The 25,260-nt window shown below is 38.7% G+C and overlaps 1 protein-coding gene across 3 annotated transcripts in view; it reads right to left on the reverse strand.

Moving 5' to 3' along the window:
- The window catches only part of EGLN1 (egl-9 family hypoxia inducible factor 1), a 60,645-nt gene that overhangs the window by 4,645 nt on the left and 30,740 nt on the right, over window positions 1–25,260 (reverse strand). Inside the window, exons 2-4 of one of the 3 annotated variants that reach the window (XM_058430487.1) lie at window positions 7,547–7,666; window positions 4,139–4,275; window positions 1,084–1,151 (exon numbers count right to left, since the gene is read on the reverse strand). In XM_058430487.1, the coding sequence (XP_058286470.1) occupies window positions 1,084–1,151; window positions 4,139–4,275; window positions 7,547–7,666 (325 nt within the window). The remainder of the gene's footprint in view (window positions 1–1,083; window positions 1,152–4,138; window positions 4,276–7,546; window positions 7,667–25,260) is intronic. The other 2 variants (XM_058430488.1, XM_032137622.2) reach the window with 2 other exon arrangements.

Raw genomic sequence — 25,260 nt, forward strand, 5'->3', positions numbered from 1 at the left:
AGGTAAAAAAAAAAAAATGCATTCATTCACTAAGCACCAGAGAGCTTCTGCTACTGCATTCCACTGAATTCCTAAGAGTATGGACAATATTTCAACTTTGCAAACATCATTTGAAAACTATCACACTTGTACTTCCAAAAACTTCCCTCAGCATTCTATTGTGATGAGGTTTCAAATAGTAAACCTTCAAGGATAAAACCATCCTCTACACAGAGATAATGATTTTGTCTTTTTATTTTAAAAGCCATTTGAATTTCTTCAACAGAGTGTTCAGTGTCTCTGAAAGCACACTGAGCTTCTGCCACAAACAATGGCTTTAAAAATACATAGAAAATGCATGAATATTCCATTTTTATGTAAGGTTGACGTGCAATTAGCAATGGCTCTGGAAAATACAGCTAATCAGTAATGTGAATACTCAGTGGATTTTTGGAGACAGAAAGTAGAGTTAAAGAAAAGAAGGTAAGTGGTCCATCAGATGGGAAACAGACCCCCTGCTCTTGGAGAGGCAGTCCATAAGTGGAAGAGAAGGGGAACTGGCATAATTGAAGGATCTTCAGGTTCAGTACAAGAGTGCTGACCTACGTACACCATTAGCAGATATGGAATCTACATGTCTGTGTCATTTACTGATTTTGGCATTTCAATTCACCTTCTTTGTATTAATTTTCTTCATGTCTATATTTAACATGGAAGACCTAGAGTACTGTTTAGAGCACATCCATTTGAAAAGGAAAGGGTATTAATTTAAGGAGTAAATGAGAGGAAACCATATGGCCGTTACCCAGTTAAGTGGCCTTTGACTGAAAAGGATAATCACAGAAAACTCAGTTTGTATTTGAATAATTTACTCAGACTTCTTTGCCTTAAATTTTCTGCATCCTTTGACAATTTTTTTGGTTAAAGATAACAATGAAGATGACTTATGTCTTCTTAAAAAATAAGGCAAATAAGAAATCTGATAAAAAAACAAGAAGTAAGCATTTGTGGTGTTAACAAAGACTACGCTTGAGTTTCCTGAAAGCATCACCTGATTGCAGGGTATTTCTGTACCAATATATCCTGGCCCCAAATGACGTTTACCTGTTAGATATTTTACTTTAGCTCGTGCTCTCTCATCTGCATCAAAATACCAAACAGTTATTGCGTACCTAAAAGAAAATTTAGAATAGGATAAGAATGATCACACTGAGGGGAAAAAGTGGTATTTTGCTGCAATGGTATATTAAAACTTGTAATGCCAAAATTATGCCTAAACTGGAATGATATCAAAGGATAAATTTAACAGCTTATTCATACAGTAACCTAGGTGCTAAAGAGTATAGCTGAGAACCAGGGGAGACTAAAATTGATGTATGAAGTTCATGAGTTTTTGTGACTTTCTTAACACTTATTTCAACTACTTATTTTTTACAAGGGAACTGCAGATCAGAAAGAGACAATAGGCTGGGCACAGTGGCTCACGCCTGTAATCCCAGCACTTTGGGAGGCCGAAGCGGGTGGATCATGAGGTCAGGACTTCGAGACCAACCTGGCTAACAGGATGAAACCCCATCTCTACTAAAAAAAAAAAAAAAAAATTAGCCGTGCGTGGTGGCAAGCGCCTGTAGCCCCAGCTACTCAGGAGGCTGAGGCAGGAGAATCGCTTGAACCCGGGAGGCAAAGGTTGCAGTGAGCCAAGATCATGCCACTGCACTCCAGCCAAGGTGACAGAGTGAGCCTCCCTCTAAAAAAAAAAAAAAAAAAAAGAGAGAGACAGATAATAAAAGGGTAAAAGAATGGCTGTTACAGAAAAAGCATATTATCAATAGCCTAAGTACTAAAAAGAACAGAAAAGAAACATATAAAAGGACTCAGGGCATTGCAGGCTAACAGTTTCAACAGTCTCTGAGGACATCACTATATTATAGCAAAGAGTAATGATGGATGTTTACAATTATAACCTTGACAGAGTTAAATTACACTAAGAATTTTTAAGGATTTTAATCAAAGCAATTATACTGTGTTTTGTGTTTCAACTTTGTCTAAACTTCATTTTTCTGAAAATCTGACTTACTTCGAATATTTCATTCCACCAATAAGTAAGGCATCTCTAGTTTATTAAGTACTACAAAAGGCATAGTTATACCTTTTGATACAAATAATGGGGAAAATGTACAAACGCTGTAGGAAGTGAAAGTATGCCACAAATCACCAGTTCCTGGGCAGAATATAGCAATTAGTTCAAATATATTGTGGATTGTGACCAGTGGACACAGGGGAAAAAGCAACATTTATCAGATATAGAGCCAGTAAATATGACAGAATGAAAAATCACATAATATATTTTGAAGTAAAGAGTCTGGGAGTTTGGACAACTGGGAGCCTGAGGTGTACAGACCCCACCGCTGGTGAATCACAGAGCTGAAGTCTAAGGAGGCCTGCTGACTTCCAGATCAGACTCTGCTCTTTCCAGAGTTCCACTAACTTTCTTATCATGTGGCTTCTACTTTTGGGTGGCCTTGGAAATAGGAAACGGCTCAGATACATAATTTTATGTATCTTTTGCCCATGCCCTAAACTTTTAGTCACTTAGCAATCAGAATTCTAATATCTGGATCAACAACTTACCTTATGTCATTCTAACTTTCCAGCCTTATCACCCATTCTAGATAAGATCAGAATAGGATTCTACTTCAAGAATCCTTTTCCTCGCATGATTTTCTGTGCCTTAACTTGAACAACTATGCCTTTTCCCCCAGAACTTTACTAACACGACTGCACCCCTTGCCTCTCCTCACCTAGGCCAGCTGAGCCTCTCCCTTCAAAGCACACTTGCCCATCTCTCCAATGTAGCACCACCTTCGTTCCTCTTACCTCCTGTAGCACTTAGCCTCCATGCCATCTGGCACTTATTTACTATAAACTCCCAAATATCTGTTATTTATTCATCTAAAAAGGACATAACCAAACCAAACTCAAGATTTCATAAAAAGGAAGGTCTATGAGGCAGTTACTGCGTCAGAAAAATCTTTACAGAAGCAGCAGAGGGCAAAGACAGCACTGGGATGCCACTGGGAAGCCACTGGGAAGAGACATGGGATTGAAAAGGGCACATTATGTGATGTGACAGTCTTTCTTTGGTTTCCATTCAGGATTTCTTACAATCTCTGGCTACAACCTGCTTAGCTTGCTACTCACTATGTGAATTAGGATGCAGACAACACACCTCAGAAGGCAGGAAGAAAAAAGGCACAGCTGATAATCAAGTCGTTAGAGTCAACCATCATTACTAAAGCCAACTCTCCACCCAGCGCATCTAAGCCTGCACCTCTTCTCGCCACCCTAGCATCTCCTAAGCCAGATACAGCAAATGAATGCCAGGAGCTCACTATCAGAATGTTCCAAGACCTTTCCATAATAAAAAATAAGTATTTTTTTTAAAATGTGCTATTTTTCTACAAATATTTACTTTCATGATAATGTCTACAATATCTTGTTTTGACAGCCAGAGCATTTTAATTGAGTCAGGATAAATGGTTTTTAAAAAAGCATTTAAAATGAAGCACTAAACATAATAGGTTGCAAATACCGTGTAGAAAAAGTATAATGAAACAGATGCTCATTATTTGTAAAGCTAATAGGATCATTTTTCTAACATTAACTCCCACACATGGTAACCTGTTCTCTACTTCTCTTTCTTCTGTTTTTCTCTTCACTTCTACTCTCTGGTTACCTCTGATTTTTCTAATCTGTATCCATTTTCCTATGTTGTCCCTCACCACCTTTTTAAAAACCCCTTTCCTTCTTGATCTTTCTCTCTCCCAAGTAAAATACTCTTACAAAAATCAAAGAATGGATAGCAGTTAAGAGATGCACAAAGCAAGGAGAGAGTGCTAGAAAGATGGGAGGGCCTGTGCTTCCCTTTCTTCAGAGTGGCTGTGCAAAGAAAGACACATTTAGTACTAACTGTTAATGAGTCTTATATAATTATTTGAATTCAGAAGACTGTGCAACATAAATTTTATACAATTATTCAAATTAAAATGACTGTGAAAAGTACCTGGCAGGAAAATACTCATTAGAAAGCTTTCACGTTTACAGATTCCCTCCTGTCCTACCATACTCTAAACCAATTTTTTCTGAAAAGGAATACTACCTTGTAGCATATGCTGGTTGTACTTCATGAGGGTTGCGACGGTCAGACCAGAAAAACAGCAGTCTATCAAATTTGGGTTCAATGTCAGCAAACTGGGCTTTGCCTTCTGGAAAAATTCGAAGTATACCTCCACTTACCTAGGAAAAGAGCCAAATATGTAAGTAGGAGTAACCAAAAATGCTACCAGATTAAATTTAGGGGGAAAAAAAAAGAGACAATTTCAATGTCTTAATTGGATTATTCACAAATATATCTCAATAAAGTATGAAGATGAGCTGCAATTTTAAAAGTATATGCACTGATGCAAGGACAAATTTAGTTCTTATTTTAGGGATATTTATTTATTTATTGAGATGGAGTCTCACTGTCACTCAGGCTGGAGTGCAGTGGCACAATCTCAGCTCACTGCAACCTCCGCCTCCTAGGTTCAAGCAATTCTCCTGCCTCAGCATCCCGAGTAGCCGGGATTACAGGCATGCGCCACCATGTCTGGCTATTTTTTGCATTTTTAGTAGAGATGGGTTTTCACCATGTTGGCCAGGCTGGACTCGAACTCCTGACCTCAGGTGATCTGCCCACCTCAGCCTCCCAAAGTGCTGGGATTTCAGGTGTGAGCCACCGTGCCCAGCCATTTTAGGGATTTTTATAAATATCTGATGAAACACAAGAATGTTATCTGAATTTAAAAGTCTTAAAATGATGCTTGAAAGTTTTTAAAACTACTAAACATTTATTTTTGTATGCTAATGATTTGCTTAATCCATCCTTCAAATAGATAGATTTCAATAAATTTTGACAAAATTATTATTAGAAATAGATTATGTCAAATAAATAGTTTACCATACTTTAAAGTTCAATAAACAATAGGATAGTCACAAATACCTCTTATTTAAATAATTCAGTATATCAGTAGAAAGTGTCATCATTTATTATGACCATCACCATCACCATCAGCATATAGTTCATTAGAACCTGTGGCTCTCCCTTTCCAGACTGGGCTTGATGCACAGATGACTACCTGCTTGTGAAACTCGATTCTATCCATAAAGGATTATTATTTACCTAAACACCAACTAGGCATCAAATCGCACTGGGAACTGTGGTGGGCTCTGGGTGCAGAGTAGGGAATAATGCAGACAGACTTTGTCCTTGTGGTGTTTACCATCTCAGGATAGGCAAAACCCAACCAACCAAGTAGCTCCTTACTCTTGAATAACTACACTCCTAAGCAGGTAGACTCTTAAAATTTAAAGAAACTCTTAACACCTGGTCAGGACAGCATGGAGTTTGAGCCTAAACCTAGAATCTATAGTTAAAGAAAAGGTTTATCAGGCTCACTGTCAGGTAAGTTAAATTCTAGCTACTTTGATACCCTTGCCAACCTTCCTCAGGTTCCAGTGTTGTTCAGAGTGATTCCCCAGGCTACTATGCAAACATCTAAAGAACCTCCAAACTGAGAACATGTCTTCTTTCCTTTTTTCCTGCTCCCTTCCCTTTGACTCAAGTCACTGGGAGTACCACAGGTGACCTGCTGAAAATGTTTTAAGTGAAATGGCTACGTGACACTTCCACTCTTCCTCCTCTGAATTAGGTGGCCCTCCTGTGTGCTCCATAGCAATCTGTCTTGACACTTTGCATAACTATCTGTAACTGTCAATCTTTCTGATCTGTATCCTCCAACAGTTCCTAAGCTCTGCCAGGGCTAATTCCATTTCTGCTATATCCCTAGCATCCAGAACATCAGACACACTACATATTGAGTGCAATCTTGCATGGAAAATTTCTACTCTACACATAAAAACACTAGGGACGTTTCTCTGTCTATGTCCTAATTTAAAACCTACACATTAATGACCCTAAGTCTTATAGAAATTATAAGATCAGCCTAGAAAAAGCCTAACAAAATCTAGAAGTTAGAAGCTGATGAAACACAGTTCTAGATTTCTAGCTATTTGCAAAATCTGAAAAAAAGTCAATTTTTAAATTTTAACTAAAGTTACACCAATCTGTTTTGTGCCTTGGGCTCAAATTCAATTACAAAATTTATTTCTCTACTTCAACCTTTGAAAGCTGTAACAGAAAAAACCATGCTTGTTGACATAATGCCTCAATATATACTCAGCAGAAAGGTTAGCTCCATTTTGAACCTGGACTAGGGCAGAGAAAACTCTTTAAATCAGTGCGTTTTAGAAAGATTACTGGAGCACTGTGAGCATATTCTAAACTTAAAACACTTTTTTGGTTGGATTAGGTTTTTGCACATTTAAGACTCAGGCAGTTTCCATTTGTGTGTTTTGGGGGATGCAGAGAAAGAGGTTTTTTAAAGGCTATTTGACTTAAAAACAACAAAAAAAGGCACCCTGGCTACACAGGTATGTTTACAAGCCACTTTTCTATTTGAATGTTATACTTAAGATTTAAAAAAATCAACCAAAAAATTAGTCTGCACAGTCTCTAGTGTAGTAATATATGACATATTTTTTAAAAATCATTTAAATTTAATGAGACTCAGGCTAATACTAAGGAAATATATATTTAAAACAAGAGATTAAATATACTGTACATTCTAATTGGTTTTACAGGGCTTGTCAGTACTGATAAACTTCCAGTTTTTTAATAATCAGGGAAAGACTGAATCCTGCCTCCAATATTCAATTAAACAACTTGATGCCATATAATATTTTTTTAAAAAGGAAAGAATAACATAGCAAATAATCCTTAACAATTCTCTATAGATAATCTCCCCCAAAAGCCATTATAAAACAACTGTTCTCAGAAATGTTTTTCTAAAAACTATTAAAAGGAAAACATTTTAATAAAGGTCACCTTTCTAAAAAAGTTAGATTTTAGATAAATGCTCTAACATCTGAAAATACATGAATCCACTTTTTAAGATATATCAGTACTTTTTTATATGGTTTTACTGAGGTATAACTGATACACAAAAATGCATATCTTTAACATTTACAATTTGATGAGTTTGGATATATATGCACACCCTCATGACACACCACAACCAAGGTAATAAACATATCCATCACCTCTCAAAGTTCCGTTTCCCTTCCCTTAACCTCGCGCGTGTGTGTGTGTGTGTGTGTGTGTGTGTGTGTTCAGAACACTGAACATGGAATCTACCCTCTTAAATTTTTAAGTGCACAACACTACGCTGTTAAATTTTTAAGTGCACAACACTATATTGTTAACTACAGGTATTATGTTGTATAACATAGAGTAGTATTTGTTTCATTTTACAAAAATCCACTCCTAATACCTGAGACTGAAACAAATTTAAGAGGAAAATTTTTAACTGTGTCTGTGACAGTCTCATCTATCAGAAGTATGAAACTTAATGCTTTTGAGAAAAAGACACCTGTAAGAAAATAATAAATGCTCAATTAAGTTGCATACCTTGGCATCCCAGTCTTTATTAAGATAATATATACATGTCACACATCTTCCATCTCCATTTGGATTATCAACATGACGTACATAACCCGTCCCATTGCCCGGATAACAAGCAACCATGGCCTGTAATAATGATAATAATGATTATTAAAGTCCATGTATAAGGAAAAAGAGAGAACAGCTAATAAATCAGATCTTTGATTTTTGGCTACTGATTTACACTTAGATTCTTCTAATAAAAATAATATTTTATAGATAAGAAAGATAAGGCTATTCTACATTAATATTTATAGGGAACACAAGATAGGCTGATGAACAATTCAAGGACTGGTGAATTCTGCTTCACAGTGATAACTCCAAAGATCAGAAAAATTTCACGGTCCTACTTTCACAATCTTTGTAAATACAGATAATCAAGATCAAGTAAGTTTTTGTCCTGCTCCATGGGAAATTTCTCTCTTCCTGGAGCTCACCTCAGAACACCTACTTTGCCATCTGATAGGTGAACCAACCCAGTCAAACACCCCATCTGACACTGTCTCTGAATGGTACCAATTTTTTTTTTTTTTTTGAGACAGGGTCTGGCTCTGTTGCTCAGGTTGGAGTGCAGTGGTGCAATCATGGCTCACTGCGGCCTCAACCTCCTGGGCTCAGGTGATTCTCCCACCTCAGCCTCCTAAGTAGCTAGGACTATAAGCGCGTGTCACCAGGCTGGTTAATTTTTGTATTTTTTGTAGACATGGTGTCTTACTATGTTGTAATAGGGATAATTCAGGAGGTCAACTCAACTCCAAACATTAACTCATTTAACGTCAGTGATTTTTTTTTTTTAAAGGACTAAACAAATTAGCTTATGTTTACCCTCTTTGAATCAGAAAGAAAATTATTTGCTCAGATTATAACAAGATATGGTTCAGAAGATTGCTGGATGTTAAGCTTAAAGGTAGAAAAGAGGCCCAAAATAAAAAGCACAAAATAACTTCCATATTCCAGGTGTACACGATAATCAACTGAAATTGGTAATGGTATTTTTTTTTAAATTCTCAGGAATTATGAAGAAAACAAAGACGTTCAAGGTTATGAGCTATTCTTGTTTTTGTTTGTTTTTTTACGGAGTCGTGCTCCGTCGCCCACGCTGGAATGCAGTGGCACGATCTCAGCTCACTGCCTCCACCTTCTAGGTTCAAGTGATTCTCCTGCCTCGGCCTCCCGAGTAGCTGGGATTAAAGGTGCATGCTGCCATGCCCGGCTAATTTTTGTATTTTTAGTAGATACGGGGTTTCACCATGTTGGTCAGGTTGGTCTTAAACTCCTGACCTCAAGTGATCTTCCCGCCTCAGCCTCCCAAAGTGCTGGAATTACAGGCATGAGCCACCACGCCACCCAGTTTGTTATGAGCTATTCTTGAAGTCCTTTATTTCTTCATATAATAAAGTCAATGAATTAGTATAAAGTTATCAAACAGTAACCGAATTGTTCTACTATCATATTAAAGAAAAATGCTAATTTTTAAAACTCACTTCCCATCCCTAAGAAACTAAGAGGCATCTTAAACCTAAATCCTTATTTAAAAATCCTGTTTTCCTAGACACTCTGAATTCACTGCTCTTTTTAAGAAGCAGAATTTTTGGAGAACATTATATATGTCTCTGTTTTTCCTGACTCCAGACAGACTTAACAAGTTCCTTCTTTCGGCACTGGAGGTTGGTAACAACCAGGAGTGTGGCATGGGCTTAGTGGGTTTAAGTGCTCAATAAATGATGAGCCCAAATAATTTTCTTGTCACTAGCTACCAAGGAAAGAAGTTTACCTTGAATAGTAACTGTAAGAGGGTACTAATTTAACAACGCAATTACTCCATTTGTGGTTAACTGAGGTAATTATGATGAATTACACGATATATTGTTATTCATGGGAAAGAAGGGGGAAACCTGAACTCTACATCTCAAAAAAAGTTAATTTGGGCCTTTCCAACTATCTGGTAACTTCAGCATCTCTTGTGCAAAGAAGGAAGAGGAAAATATTTGTCATTCACTCACCCCATCGCATCCCATATATCTATTTAACAAATACCTCTTGAGCATCTACTATGTATATGAAAGGCACCGGGGCTAAAATGATGAACCAAAGAGACAAGGTCCCTGGAACTCATTTACAGTGGTCCCTCCTTATAAGAAGTTTTGCTTTCTGTGATTTCAGTTACCTTCGGTCAACTTAGTCCAAAAAATTAAATGGAAAATTCCAGAAATAAAGAGTTCATAAATTGCACACCGTTCTGAGTAGTGCACTGGAATACCTTGCAGTCCGGCCCGTTTTGCCTGGGATGAATCATCCCTTTGTCCAGCATATCCACACTGTAGATGCTATCCACCCATTAGTCATTTGGTAGCCTTCTAGATCATCAGAGCAATCGTTGTGGTACTTGTGTTCAAGGAAACTTTATTTTATTTAATAACAGCCCCAAAGTGCAAGAGTAGCGATGTTGGCATACTGTTATAATTGTTCTATTTTACTGTTGTTGTTAATCTCTTACTTTATAAATTAAGCTTTATTATAGGTATGTATGTACAGGAAAAAACATAGTATATATAGGACTCGGTACTATCCAAAGTTTCAGGCATCCACTTTGGTCTCGGAAGGTACTGCCCTCAGATAAGAGGGGACTACTGTACTATGAAATCTGGTCTAACGGCATAATTAGCCAATAAACATATATAATGTAAAGTTAGGTAGTGAAGTAGTGAAAAGTTATATTTTCTTAAGATATGAAAAAAATTAAGTATATAGAGAACGATGACATGATATTCTTGAACAGTGGCTGACATTTGGGTTTAGACTTAAATGAAGGGAGCGGCAAGTTGGGCGAATCTCTGAAGGGAGAGCAATGGGGCAGAGGGAAAACAAGAGCTCAAAGGCTGAACAAGGCAGGAAAGAGCAGCAGGCCAGTGTGGCTGGAACACACCGAGCACAGGCCAATGTGATCAGGGAAGAACCAGGTAACCTAGAGCTGCAGGGCCTGGTAAGCCACAGGAAGGCCTTTGGATATTGTGCTAAGAAGGGACAGGAAGCCAATAGAGAATGTATCTGACTAATGTTTTAAGAGTATCAGTTTCAAGTCTGTATGAATCAAAACAATCACAACAACCTCAATATTGCTTACCATCTAACATTTATTGGACATTTACTGTTCGCCATGTCCTAAGTAATTTGTGCATAACAAGTTGTCTGACACAACCACGTGAGGTAAACAGTATCATTGTTCTCATCCTCATTCCTCTAAACTGAGGTTTAGAAAGGCTAATTAGTATTCGCAAAGTCACATGACAGGGAATCTGGTTCCAGAACCCAGATTAACCACTACAGTTTCTGGGCAAGAAACCAAAGAGGCTGAGCTCAGAGTAGCAAAGTGGGGTGTATTCTGAAGGCAGAAAACAAACATGATTTGCTAATGGGGGGAGAGTAAGAAGAGTCAAGAATGACTTTGGGGTTTTCAGCCCAGGTAAGTAAATGAATGGAGTCACTGTACATGAAAATGGAAACACCAGGTGAAAGAGCGGTTTTAATTACAAGCATCAGGTAGGACAGTATATCGGTAATTGTCAAAACGAGCCAGACATCCCAGAATAGAACAAAACTGAGGGCACCAGAATTATCCCCCAACAGGGGATCTGTTTGTATTAGTCACTTCTAAACTCTTTCCTTAGAGCCCTGGAGCCCTAGGGAGGTATCTAGGGGTAGGGGACTAATGGGGAATGAAGTGATATGAGAAGAGGCCAAACAAGCAGGTTTTACCCCAGTCTTCAACTAGAGGCAGTGCTTAGCTGTTTCCTATACAGTATTTGAATTCCAAGTTAGGATTGTTTGAAAAAATAAAAGGCACAATAAAGAAAAGTTTTAAATCTCACGTTTTGAAGAACAGTTTTAATAAATTTAATGTAATTGTGTTAAGTTCTACAATCCCCAGTATAGCTCAATTATCACCATCTAAATGTATTATTTAAAAGTGGCCATTATCACTTTAGTCTTATTTGGCATTTCCTAGGTCCCTTGTACTCTGCTCTGGTGACAGGAATACTGCAAAATGAGGAGAAAGGAAGAAGGGAGAGGGGATGAGTGCTCCACAGGGCCTGCATGGATCTGCCAACTCAATTAACTTGCCAATAACAGCCCCGGGAAAGGCAGCAGTTCATGATTATAATTGTAAAAAGGTAACATGAAAAACACCAACATAACCGTATAAACCAGAAAGCCTGAAAAAGAAACAATGCAATCCACCGCTATATAATTCTGAGGTAAATTCCTAATTTGCCACCTTACAGAGACACCAACTTTAAATGTTTCAATTTCCCATCAAGAAAAATCTATTTATATATAAAACAAAACAATACTATTCTTTTCTTTTCTGATATGAAAATAAATAGGATTTAGGATGTTCTTTTTTATGTTTTCAGAGACAAGGTCTCACTATGTTGCCCATGCTGGTCTTACCCTCCTGGGCTCAAGCAATCTGTCTGCCTCAGCCTCCCAAAGTGCTAGGACTACAGGCGTGAGCCACCATGCCTGGCTGATTGAGAATGTTCTTAAGATAGGAAACAGCATAAATTTGTTTTTCACTCTGAGAATAAAAGGAAGGAAGAGGCCCGCAATGCCTCTGAGGAATCTAGAGACATTTATTTCTAGCATTAGAAGGCTTCAATATGAAGTTGAACCAGGAAACTTATTTTTCTTTTTTGAGTTGAATTATTTTAAAACAGGGATACAAAGATGAGAGAACTAAACTTGGATGGATTATAGAACTACTATTTTTACCCTGAATGAAGGGGAAAGGTTTACTATCTGAAAATTTATCCTATTAAACTATATTATCAAAGCACTATGCTTTGACATACCACTATGCCTTTTGTAGAGGCCGACAGCTAACATTTACTAATCACTTATAGGCCAGGCATGGGTTACCTCGGTCATTCTTTACAGCAAACCTTAGGTAGGCACAATTTCTCTCCCCATTTTAGAGACCAGAAAACTAAACTAGAATGAAAAGAAAAAAATTGCCAAAGGTCAGTGACTCTAAATGGCAAAGGCAGGATATGAACTGAGGCAGAGAAAAACAACTTCCTTCTGTTCTTCAATTCCTTGCTCCAGTAAGGCATGTATATAGTCTGCCCAAGAGTTCAGATGAAATTGGTAATCCAGACTCCTAAGCGGCCCACCATCTGCTGCAGTGGCACATGCTCATGCCTAATGCCCAATTCTCCCATGTCAAGATGTACAGTAAGTCCTCACTAACAGCCTTGATAAGTTCTTGGAAACTTTATGTGAAACAATGTATAATGAAACCAACTTAAGTTTCTATAGCATATTTGTGGTCACAAAACATTGCCAAACTTCTAAATAAAGACCAAAACACTTCTAATGGTAAACCCTGAAATAAATGTGCGCTATATACACATTTAAGAAAGATTAATAAAAACAAGGTAATTATTTATGCCATTAGTCCAGTTTTAGGGTTGCAGGTGGCTGGGGCCTATCCTGGGAGCTCAAAGCACGAGATGGGAACCAGCCTTGGGCAGGACGCCATTCTACTGCAAGCTGCACTCACACACACCCATATTCACTCATACTAAGATAACAGATACGCCAGTCCACATTCCAAAGATGCACACATTGGGATGTGAGAGGAAACTGGAGCACCTGAAGAAAACTCTCACAGACATGGGGAGAACTTGCATGCTCCACACAGTCAGTGGCCTCGGCCAGGAATTGATTCTTTATCCCTCATCAACATTATAACAAAATGACACTGAATAAAATGTTATTCAAGAACCTGCTGTACTGCACATGGTATTTTTCAGTTCTACAGTTAAACCTTTTTAAGTCTCTTCCCTACCCACTTTCAAAGCACACATACACATCACTATCACTACCTTGGGGGTCTACAAAAATCTAGTTCAAATACGGAAGAAAACAGGTCATGCTGGAAGGCCACCCAGGTGGGGATGTTCAAAGGGCAGTTGGAAACTTGAGTGTGGAACTCTAAAAAAAAGTCATGACTGGAAATGTAAATTTAGGAGCTATCTTCGCATGGGATAGTTGAAGCCGTGTGCCTGCCACAGATTGCCAAGGGAGTATAGACAGAAGAGAACAGAGAACAGATTGTTATGAAATAAAGTCATTTAGAATACGAACTCCTTAAGCCTTGCTGCTTTCTTGATCACAGTAAACAACTCAGTGGTCAAAAGTTGACTTATTATAAATGATTTCTGACTAATTTTTTGACTAATTCATTTCTAAGCGTAAATGAAGTATATATATATTTTTAAAAAGACGTATAAGGGCATATAGATTGTTTCCTTAAAAATTAGAAAAATGCTATTATAATAATATTGTGATCAACAATAGTTTTGGAGCTTAATCTTTGTAAATCCTTGATATTTTCCTAAAATTAAATTACTATAAGTGAAATTATTAGGTCTTAAAGCTTTCTGATTGCTGAAATGTTCTCCAGAATTATTGCATGAGCTTATATTCCTACTGGCTTTGTATGAGTGCACACATCTTTTTAACCATTTGCCAACCCAGCATAGTAAGTTTTAATCTTTGAAAACAGCTCAATTTGATACATAACATTTATCTTACTAATGTTTTAATTATATCATATTTTTAATATTTTTCATATTTTTATTGGCCATTTAATTCAACTGCTTGCTCATATCCTTTATCCACTTTTCTACTGGGTTAATCTTTTCCCTACTGAGTTGTTATTATTATTATTTTAGAGACAGGGTCTCACTCTGTCCCCCAGGCTGGAGTGCAGTGGCGTGATTATGGTTCACTGCAACTTTGAACACCTGGGCTCAAGCAATCCTCCCAAGTAGCTGGGACTACAGGTACAGGCTACCATACCTGGCTAATTTTTTAATGTTTTCTAGAGATGGGCTCTCACTATGTTGTTCAGGCTGGTCTTGAACTTCTGGTCTCAAGTGATCCTCCCACTCACAAAGTACTGGGATTACAGGTGTGAGCCACCACACCTGGCCCCCTACTGATTTTTAAGAGCTCTTTGGTTGTTAACCGCTGTCATATGACACAACAACAATTTCAACCTTTTTACTCTGCTTGTGTAGAAGAGTATGTTAATACAAAGTTTTTATTATCGGTACAGGAAGGCAGAATGTAATTATATTAATTATCAATGTAAAGTTTTTAAAAATCCAAGATTCTTCCCATGTTCATAGAAATATGAAAAATACAGAAAAACAATTAAAGATTATTGAAGAAGAAATAGCATTGATCCAAATCACTCTCCAAATGGCCCAAGAATTATGAATTGTTTAATAATCTAACACCAAACTACTTTCCTTATTGGGCTCTAATTCTAGCCCATGATAAAAAAAAAACTTAAATATACACTTAAAAATCAACTTAAGTATGATGCTCCCGACAGTATAATCTAGAGATATATCATGATGCCTTAGTACTCTGAGCTTTCATTTCCCTTTTAGTGAAGAATTGATAAAGTTATACTTTACAAATAAATTCATCTGGTGAAACACATTATATTTTGAGCTGTCTAGCTCTGCTGTCAGAACAGAGATCTACAATTTGTTAACCTCAGCTATAATCTTACTAGCACCACACAACTCTTCCTTAGATTCCCAAGCAGGGCTCTGTATTTATATCACACACACCACTCCCACTGCAAACTTCATGAGGAAGACAGAGCAACCTCTCTCCACAAGGAGACTGGGGATCCTGAGCAGGTCTCAGCTTGATCCCCACCCAGGGAATTATACGACCTCATTCTAGCCCATGCAAGGAAGTATCACGGTTAAGACAGATATTCTAACAGCTATGGCAAACTTGTTATATTATTAATATAATTCCTTGGGAGAGTCTGCAATTCGGCCTTAAAAACAAAAATACAAACAGAACACAACACTTAGCTGCTTGACATTACAAACATACATTCTGGCACTTCTTGAGGCTCACTGAGCAGGTACTGCACTAGGCATGAGGATACAGAGATTAAAAGTTAAACATCTGTTTCAATTCCAGGGTCTAGAAGAGTTACGATTTAAATTCCTTAAGTTATTTTGGCACAAACAGTGTAATTATTATTTGTTTTAATGGACTAGAGGACATGAGTGAGAGGTTCCTGACATTCATCCTAGAGTACTTAGTTAACATGCAAGCCCAAGACTGGATATAAATAATCATCAGTAAATGAGGAAAGCTTGTAATCAAAAACCTTACTCCAGTGAGACAACTCAAGAAGCCTTATCTCACCTCAAAACCAGAGAGTTTAGTAATTAACACAGTGGATATTAGAAATTACGACAGTATTAGAAAAGAATGGTGCTCAAGAAAGGTGTTATGGCTACACACACTGTATAGGGACCACTGCTCTTACATGAACATATACATGAATCTAGTTAATCTAATGGCCTACTCTTAGGGACTTTACCCTGAGCCTTATGACTCCTGCTGGTTCTCTTAGTTCCCCATAAAGGAATTCTGTTATTTGATTCCAATTAGGTTCAGCTGAATCCTAAAAGCACACTAGCATTTTTGCCTTAAATAAAACTTTCATAAAAGGTGCTTGGCAGGCCGGACACGGTGGCTCATGCCTGTAATCCCAGCACCTTGGGAGGCCGAGGCAAGTGGATTATCTGAGGTCAGAAGTTTGAGACCAGCCTGGCCAACATGGTGAAACTCCATCTTTACTAAAAATACAAAAATCACCCAGGTGTGGTGGCACACGCCTGTAATCCCAGCTACTCGGGAGGCTGAGGTAGGAGAATCGCTTGAACCCAGGAGGCGGAGGGTGCAGTGACCCGACATTGCACCACTGCATTCCAGCTTGGGCAACAGAGCGAGACTCTGTCTCAAAAAAAAAAAAAAAAAAAAAAAGGTGCTTGTCAGATGTTCTAAAAGGATAGAGAGTAGGAATTTTATCCACCTAATAAAACAGTATTTTTGTGCTTGCTTGCTAATAAATTTTTTTTATGTGTGGCAGAACTCAGTGTGAGTTTTGCTTTCACAGTAACATGCCATTTAGAAGCTTGGTTCTAGGGGAAGAGATTTGTAACACTCATTTAACTGTAGCCTCCAAACGACAGCAGTACCTCTCAATAAAAACCTAATACCTGTAAACAACTACTGGCTCAGGTCAGGTCACAACAGGCAAACAGTTATGCAAAGGCACACAGCACAGTGTAATAAACATCAGAACAAGAGTCTTACTTACACAAGGTACCCAGACAGCAAAGACATAATTAACTTTGTCACAGGAATGGGGATCAGAAAAGACTTTATAGAGAAAGTGACAAATGTGCAGATTTTGAAAGATAAAAATAGAAGTTTTCCAGAGTAGAAGATTCTGTTCTGTACAAGGAAAAGAATATTTGCGAAAACAGAATCAATATGGCGCCGAGAGAAATGCAAATAGAAAAACTGTTGGAAGATGAAGTGCAGTGTGGAGCAATAGGGATGGGGCAGGACAGACAGGCAGGGGCAGCTCAAAAAGGCTCTCACTGACTCACTGAGGAACTTTACCTTATAGGTCAGTGTTGGCCAACTGTGTTCAGTAAGAATCACTTGGGTTACTTCCTAAATTATAATGATTCTTATCCCCTCTGCTTGAAATTATGACTTATCAGGTATGGCATGAGGCCTGAGATCCTGTACTTTATTTTCTTGACAATTATTCCTTCATAAGAGATCCTGTACTTTAAACAAGCACTTCATTGTAATTGGCAAAAAGCCAAAAATAAAGAGTTTTGAATAATAAAATCATTTTTCCATTTTACAAACATCACTCAATCTACTTGTAGAGGATGGCCCAGATGACATGGAATAAAAGGTTATGGACGCATTGCTGATAGATGAGAGCCAGAATAAAGGGGAGTGAGAATGGAGAGGACAGGGCAGCTTAGAGCAACACTAAGAGTGTGAAACAGAAAGGATGTGGTGCTGGCGAGAAATAACTTATTTAAAAAAAATTAAACCCTAAAAATATACACTATGTGTTCATTCAACAAATATTTTCTGAGCACCTACTATATGTCCGGCACTGTTCTAGATCTTGGGCATACAATACTTAATAGAAAAGACACAAAATTACTGCCTTCAGGGAACATTTATTCTAGCCGGAAAAGAAAGAGAAAAAATTAAGTCAATATATAGCATAATATAACATATGGCAGAAGATAAGCATTACGAAGAAAAAAAAAACACGGAATAGGGAATACAATGCTAGAATGTAATTATTTATAGGGTGGTTGGTCAGGTAGGCCTGACTGAGAAGTTGACACTTAAGAAGAAATGAATGTTCCAGGCAGAAGGAATAACTGGTGCAAAGAATCAGGTGGCAATGGGCCTGGCAAATCTGAGGAAAAAGAGGGTCAGTGTCACTGGAGAGGAGGGAGCACAGCAGACAACAGCGTAAGATGAAGTCTGACAGGTAAGGGGTTGGGGACACAAATCATGGAGGGCTTTAGAGAACATTATAAAGATTAAGTCGCTGGAAGGCACTGAGTAGTCTGGTTGCCATGTAGAGCAGGGGCTGGCAAACCACGGCCCACTGCCTGTTTTTATAAGTAAAGTTGTACTGGAATGCAGCCACACTCATTCAATTACATATTCTCTATGGCTGCTTTTGTGCCCCAACTCTGGTCTAGCAGCTATGACAGAGACCGTGCAGTCCACAAAACCTAAATTTTTAATATCTGGCCCTTGACATAAAAAGTCTGTTAAGTCCTGATGTGCAAAATAGATTGAAGGCTGGCAAGAGTGGAAGGCAGAAGAGTAGTTAGAAGGCTACCGCATAAATCAGGTGTGGTACAATGATCACTTGGACCACAGTGGTAGCAATGGAGGTGGTAAGAAGCGGTGGGATACTCATACTATCTTAAAGGCAGAATAAAGCAAGATGTCCAGAAAGACTGGTATGAGATATAAAAGAAGATGACTCTAAGGTTTTGGTTTGAGCAATAGGGAAAATGTAATTACCATAAACAGATGAAGACAGCATATGGTGCAGCCTGAGTCTGGACAATGGGAGAGATCAGGAGTTCAGTTTTGAACATGTTCAGTTAGGGTATGTTTAAGGCATAGTGCTAGGAAGTGTGAGTAGAACAGAGAGGAAAACTGATCAGTTCCAACACAGATGACAATTAAAATGACCAGTCCATGCACTGACTACTTCACTGGGGAGAAGGTTGGGATCAGGAAGGACTATCTGAAAAATGAGTTTGAAAGAATATGAATTAGCCAGGTATGGAAGGAGAGGGGGAATATTCCAGGAAGAGAAAAGGTCATGGTGTGTGTGTAGACACATGCTGTGTAAACTGCAAACAAGAGTGAACCTGACGTGTGAGGCAAGGAATGTGACAGGTAAGGCTGGACATAGCTCTGGCCCCTTCCCAAAAGCTTAGTAAGCCCCATTAATGAACTTGCATTTTAGTGGGTTACAGGGAGCCACTGAAGAGTTTTAAACAAAGAAGTGACACATTCAGATCTAGATGTTTTCATTCACTTCAGTAGGTGATTGAGCGGCACCATTTTTGTAGTACAGCTATAAAGCAATAAGTTGGTAAGACTGGCCGGAAAACATGTAAATCAGGCTCTTAAGAATTCAATAACTGCAATAAAAAGGAGCTGATTTTTTCTTTTTCTATTTTTGTTCTCCTGAGACACAGTCTCGCTCTATTGCTGGAGTGCAGTGGCGTGATCATGGCTCAATGCAGCCTCAGCCTGCTGGGCTCCTGCCTCAGCCTCCCGAGTAGATGAGCTAATTTTTAAATTTTTTATAGAGACAGGGTCTTACTTACTATGCTGCCCAGCTGGTCTCAGACTTCTGAACTCAAGTGATCTGCCTGCCTTGGCCTCCCAAAGTGCTGGAATTACAGTACAGGCATGAACCACCATGCCCGGCTGGTTTTTTTCAATAATAGTGTAACTCCCTTTGTAGGCAGATAACCAAACACTTCTGAAAAGTTTTTTTGTGGCATGATGGACAAAGATTCAAGTCACAACTTTCATTAAGAGTACAAGTTCTATTTGTATAGAACTCTAGTTCACAGCATTTACAAATAGTTATCTCATTTCAATTCTGCAACAACTCCATGAGGTATTCAGAGAAATGGCTATCTCCATTTTACAAATAATTCTATCTAGTCTTGTTTTAAGAGCTGAAGTGTTTAATCTTTGCATCCATACCACTGCAGGAGAGTGTGGTTAATGTAAGGACCAGACCCAGTCTTAGAAAATAATGATGAGTCTGTTTCATGTAACATTAACCTCATTCTACTTTGATCACTTTAATTAGTTTAATGTTATTTGTTTTTTCACATCATTCTTAGAAAAGTTACTTAATTATTTATATATTGCCACACCTAAACACGCCATATTTTTTTCTGGGTTTCCCCAACCAGACAGTAGACTCCAACAGAGCATGAACCAGCTCTTATTTATCCTTGTACTCCTAGTGCCAAACACAGGCACTCAAGTATCTACTGAATAAATCAACTAATGATTTACCTTGAGAGAACAGAGATGACAGATTAGACAAAGAAGAGTAACATAAAACATCTTTAATACAATTTTAAAACAGAAGGTGGGTTTTACCATTCATTGCTAAAGATTGACAGAAGTACTGCTAGCTTGTAAAAATATATATACATATATTTTAGACACAAGGTTTCATCCTGTCACTTAGGCTAGGGTACAGTGGCTTGGATCATAGCCCACTACAACCTCAAACTCCTGAGTGGGAGTGATCCTCCTACCTCAGCCTCCTGAACTGCTCTACAGGTGTGCACCACCACACCCACCTAATTTTTAAAAATATTTTGTACAGATGAGGTCTCGCTATGTTGCCCAGGGTGGTCTCAAACTTCTGGCCTCACGCAATCCTCCTGCCTCAGCCTCCCAAAGCACTGAGACTACAGGTGTGAGCCCCTGTGGCTAGTCAAAAAAAAAAAAAAATTGAAGTTTGACAACTTGCCACTTGAATGAAACGTCAAAATAACACAGGCATGCTATATATGTATACACACACACACACACATATACTTAAATAAAGACAGAATACTAAATTATGCCTACAGATGGTTTTCATTCAGTACCATGTGATTTTATTTTGGCCCTAGATGCAACCTATTTTTTAATTTTTTTTTTTTTTTTTTGAGACAGAGTCTCGCTCTGTCACCCAGGCTGGAGTGCAGTAGCGCAATCTCGGCTCACTGCAAGCTCCACCTCCCAGGTTCACGCCATTCTCCTGCCTCAGCCTCCCGAGTAGTTGGGACTACAGGTGCCCGCCACCATGCCCAGCTAATTTTTTGTATTTTTAGTAGAGACAGGGTTTCACCCTGCTAGCCAGGATGGTCTCGATCTCCTGACCTCGTGATCCACCCGCCTCGGCCTCCCAAAGTGCTGGGATTACAGGCGTGAGCCACCACGCCCGGCCGCAACTTATTTTTAAGAATGTTTAAGTATACCTAGTGAGTGGTTTAGAAAAACAGACTGAGTACAAGATTTTCATAACAACTATTAAGAAGTCAAGTTCTCTATATCCTTACATCCCATCAGTATCTTTCAGGCATACTGTCAGTAACTACCAATATCCAGTATGTCTCTCAAACGCTTGTTCCCACCACCCACCAGAACATCCATCTATACCACTCTTCTGCCTCTCGCCTATTCTTCAGAGCCACCTGTTTCTTTGATCCACAGTTTTCTGGTGGCCCAGGCTTAATCTTTATGTCACAATGTTTGCTGAACTCGTTAACCGATCTACCCTGCTCATCTGATCAATATCATTATATGTAAATCTACTGTAGGCAGATCTTTACAGATTGCTATACACTATTACATCTAAATGTCTTGTTGACAAAAGAGGAAGTTTGTTTTGGTTGTAGAGGGTGTTAGAACCCAGTGACTCTAAGCAAAGTGATTGATGGGCCATAAAATAAAAATTGAGTACCACTGCTAAAGGATATGACTAATTTAAAGGGAATGTTGCAAGAAGTCTAAGGACAGAGGATGGAGGCCTCACATTTGTAATTAAATTGAGAGAACTGTAAGAAAATTAATCAAGAGAGAAGAACCAACTAGACACATTTTTTAAAATCTTGAAAAATATTCTCACATATGTGGTTGATAAGATAGTGAAATGTGAGCTGGGCAAACTAATATTAATAGTTTCTCTATGAATCCTACATCCAGGCCTCTCTGCCAGCCTGCCAGGAGATTCTACTATCTTTAGCCTCTAGCTAGTGTCTGTCTCTATCTCTCTCTCTCTCTCTGTCTGTCTCAGTCTCGCTCTGTCACCCAGGCTGGAGGACAGTGGCGTGATCTTGGCTACTGCAACCTCCACCTCCCTGGTGCAAGCAATTCTCCTGCCTCAGCCTCCCAAGTAGCTGGGATTACAGGCGAGCACCACCATGCCTGGCTAATTTTGTTGTTGTTGTTGTTGTTGTTGTTTTGAGATGGCGTCTCTCTCTGTCGCCCAGGCTGAAATGCAATGGCGTGATCTCAGCTCACTGCAACCTCCGCCTCCTGGGTTCAAGCAATTCTCCTGTCTCAGCCTCCCAAGCAGCTGGGACTACAGGCACCCGCCACCACACCCAGCTAATTTTTATATTTTTAATAGAGACGGGGTTTCACCATGTTGGCCAGACTGGTCTCGAACTCCCACTCTCAGGTGATCTGCCCGCCTCAGCCTCCCAAAATGCTGGGAGTACAGGCAGGAGCCACCGTGCCCGGCCCAGCTAGTCTATATTTTTATCAATGATTTTGAGTCACACAGATAAAGGAATTTTATTAATGTAACCTTTCTGAATAGGAAAATACACAGCTCATACAAAGCTGGGAAAGGTAGCCAATATCATAAATAAAAGAAAGAAGATTCAGTGTTATCTCAATTGAATCAACACGATGAATTCTAATAGTTAAAAATAAATCCTACTTTCAAAATGGCAAAAATCAACCATACTATACAGAAGTAATAACCACCACCATTTACTGACAAATTACTATGTGCCTGCAGTGTGTTAATAACTTTACATTTATTCTTTCATTTAATCTTTACAATCCCTGGAAGGCAGGTTTTATTCTCATCTTGCAGAGTAAACTATAAAATAAGGGTAAGACAGATTGGCAGAACAGAGATCTTTGAAGCTTGTATCCATTTCTGGGGACACGTTAGAGGACGAATGTTGACAAAATGAATTTTTTTTTTTTTTTTTTTTTTTTTTTAAGAAAAGTGGCCAAAATAGTGACAGCAATATCCAGTGAGTAACAGTGGCAATAAATGAGTAGGTTTAGCCTGGAGAAGACACATTCCTGATGGACTGTAATCTCTGGAGTACAGGGACAAAGTCAGATAAATATACCACATCTTACGTAGCACCTTGCAGTTTGTAAAACTGCTTTTCACCTTCACAAAAGAGAGCATGAAGTAAAAGGAAGAACACAAAGATTAAGAACAATGGGGCTCTGACCGGGTGCAGTGGGGCTCTGACAGGGTGCAGTGGCTCACGCCTGTAATCCCAGCACTTTGGGAGGCTGAGGCAGGTGGGTCACGAGGTCAAGAGATTGAGACCATGCTGGCCAACACGGTGAAACCCCGTCTCTACTACAAATACAAAAAATTAGCTGGGTGTGGTGGCAAGCGCCTGTAGCCCCAGCTACTTGGGAGGCTGAGGCAGGAGGATCACTTGAACCCGGGAGGCAGAGGTTGCGGTGAACTGAGATAGCGCCACTGTACTCCAGCCCGGCAATACAGCAAGACTCTGTCTCAAAAAACAAACAAACAAACAACAACAAAAGAACAGTGGGGCTCTGAAGCCAGATTTCCTGCACATGAAGCACCCGACTCTGCCACTTACTGACTGTGTCACTTTGGGCAAATTATTCAACTTCTCTGTACCTAACTTCCCTTGTCTGTTAAGTGAAAATAACAACAGTATACCACGTGCAAAGCTAATAAACTAGTACATTAAAAATGCTTAAAATAGTGTCTGGTGCACTGTTTTAAAATAATGTGTATGGTAGGTATGACTAATAGCTATGGACCTTGGAGAAGTCCCAAGCCTTCAGAGCTGTTTCCTCACTTGAAAAATTAGGATATCACTATCTACCTCCCAGGGGTATGAATCAAATAAGACAATACAGGAAAATGTTCCATAAGTCTTAATTCCTTCCTTCTTTCATAAACATCTAAGAGAGTCTACTATGTGCCACGTACTATGCTAAGTTTAATCTTTATCATCTCAATCCTCACAACTGTGTAAATATCTACTATTATTCTCATTTTGTAGACAAAGAAATGTGGCTTGGAATGGCTAACTTAACTGAGGTCATGCTGCTAAGTGGTCAGATAGACTGTGAACCCGAAGTTGTTGGACTCTATATTCCAGTTTTGGGCCTCCATATATGCACATTCCCTCATTTACACATCTTTGCAGCTAACCACATGCCTAGTAAAATGCCTGATAGATTGAAGCGATTCAATAAACGTTCCTTTAATCAAATAAATGAATGTTGTCTGTCTTCAACTTGCTAATACCGTTTTGAGGAAAGAAGAGCGTAAGGCAGCACAGGCAGAAATGCCTGTCCTTGCTCCACTACCTCTAAGTGATGGTGAGATCTTGGACTCTATCATTTGAGCCTGGGTTATCTTTATTATTATTAAATTTTATTTATTATTATTATTATTTTTTTTTTTTGAGACAAGGTCTCTGTCCCCCAGGCTGGAGACCAGTGGCGTGATCATAGCTCACCGCAACGTCAAACTCCTGAGCTCAAGCAACACTCCTGCCCCAGCTTCCTGAGTAGGCGTGCGTGCGTGTAGACAGGGAACTCATTCTGTTGCCCAGGCTGGTCTCAAACTCATGGGCTCAGGTGATCCTCCCATCTTGGCCTCCCCAAGTCCTGGGATTACAGGCATGAGCCACCATGCCCAGCTGGTATATCTTTAAAATAAGGAACCTGGACTATGCTATCTTCCAATCTAGCTCTAAGACTATACATCCATCAGGCAGTGCTTCTGATCTAGCAGAGATTTAAAACGAAAACACTAGAATTTTAAAACTGGAAAAGATCATAAAGGTCTGGCCCAAACTCTTTAGAGACGGGAATCCCAAAGGACAAAAAGGGGTCTCCTGATTCCAATCCTGCACTGCTTCCTTTATAATGACACAGATCAGACATTTCAGACAGGATTAAAGAAATATAATTGGCACCACATAGCCCCAAATCACGAAAACCAAAATAAAATGGTACTTAGTAACTTTTATCAGTCTAAAAACTCAAACGCTGTTACAAAACATATGGTTTTAATGCTTAAAATAAGCATCTTAAAAATAAGAGCACATGAGACTACTATCTTTTTATTTTTGTGAATAACCAATTTGAATAAGTAAACAGGACAACCTCAGAATAAATTATTTTCATAATAAAAGCCTTAAAAACACAGTATTAGCTTTTTATAAAAAAGCATTTATAGAAATACTAGATAAGATTTTGAAACTATTATTACAAAGACTAAACAAAGATTAACAAAAATATTCCATAATCTACAGATATACTAAAAATGAAATAATCCAACTAGAATTTTACATATACAAGTATGGTATAAGAAGTTTAAAAAAACAAAGACTTCTAGGACCAGACTGGCTAAACATAAAAAGCCACTTATAAAATTAAAATATAAA

This window comes from Hylobates moloch, unplaced genomic scaffold (assembly GCF_009828535.3).
Source record: "Hylobates moloch isolate HMO894 unplaced genomic scaffold, HMol_V3 SCAFFOLD_18, whole genome shotgun sequence".
In the NCBI taxonomy this organism is placed as follows: Eukaryota; Metazoa; Chordata; class Mammalia; order Primates; family Hylobatidae; genus Hylobates; species Hylobates moloch.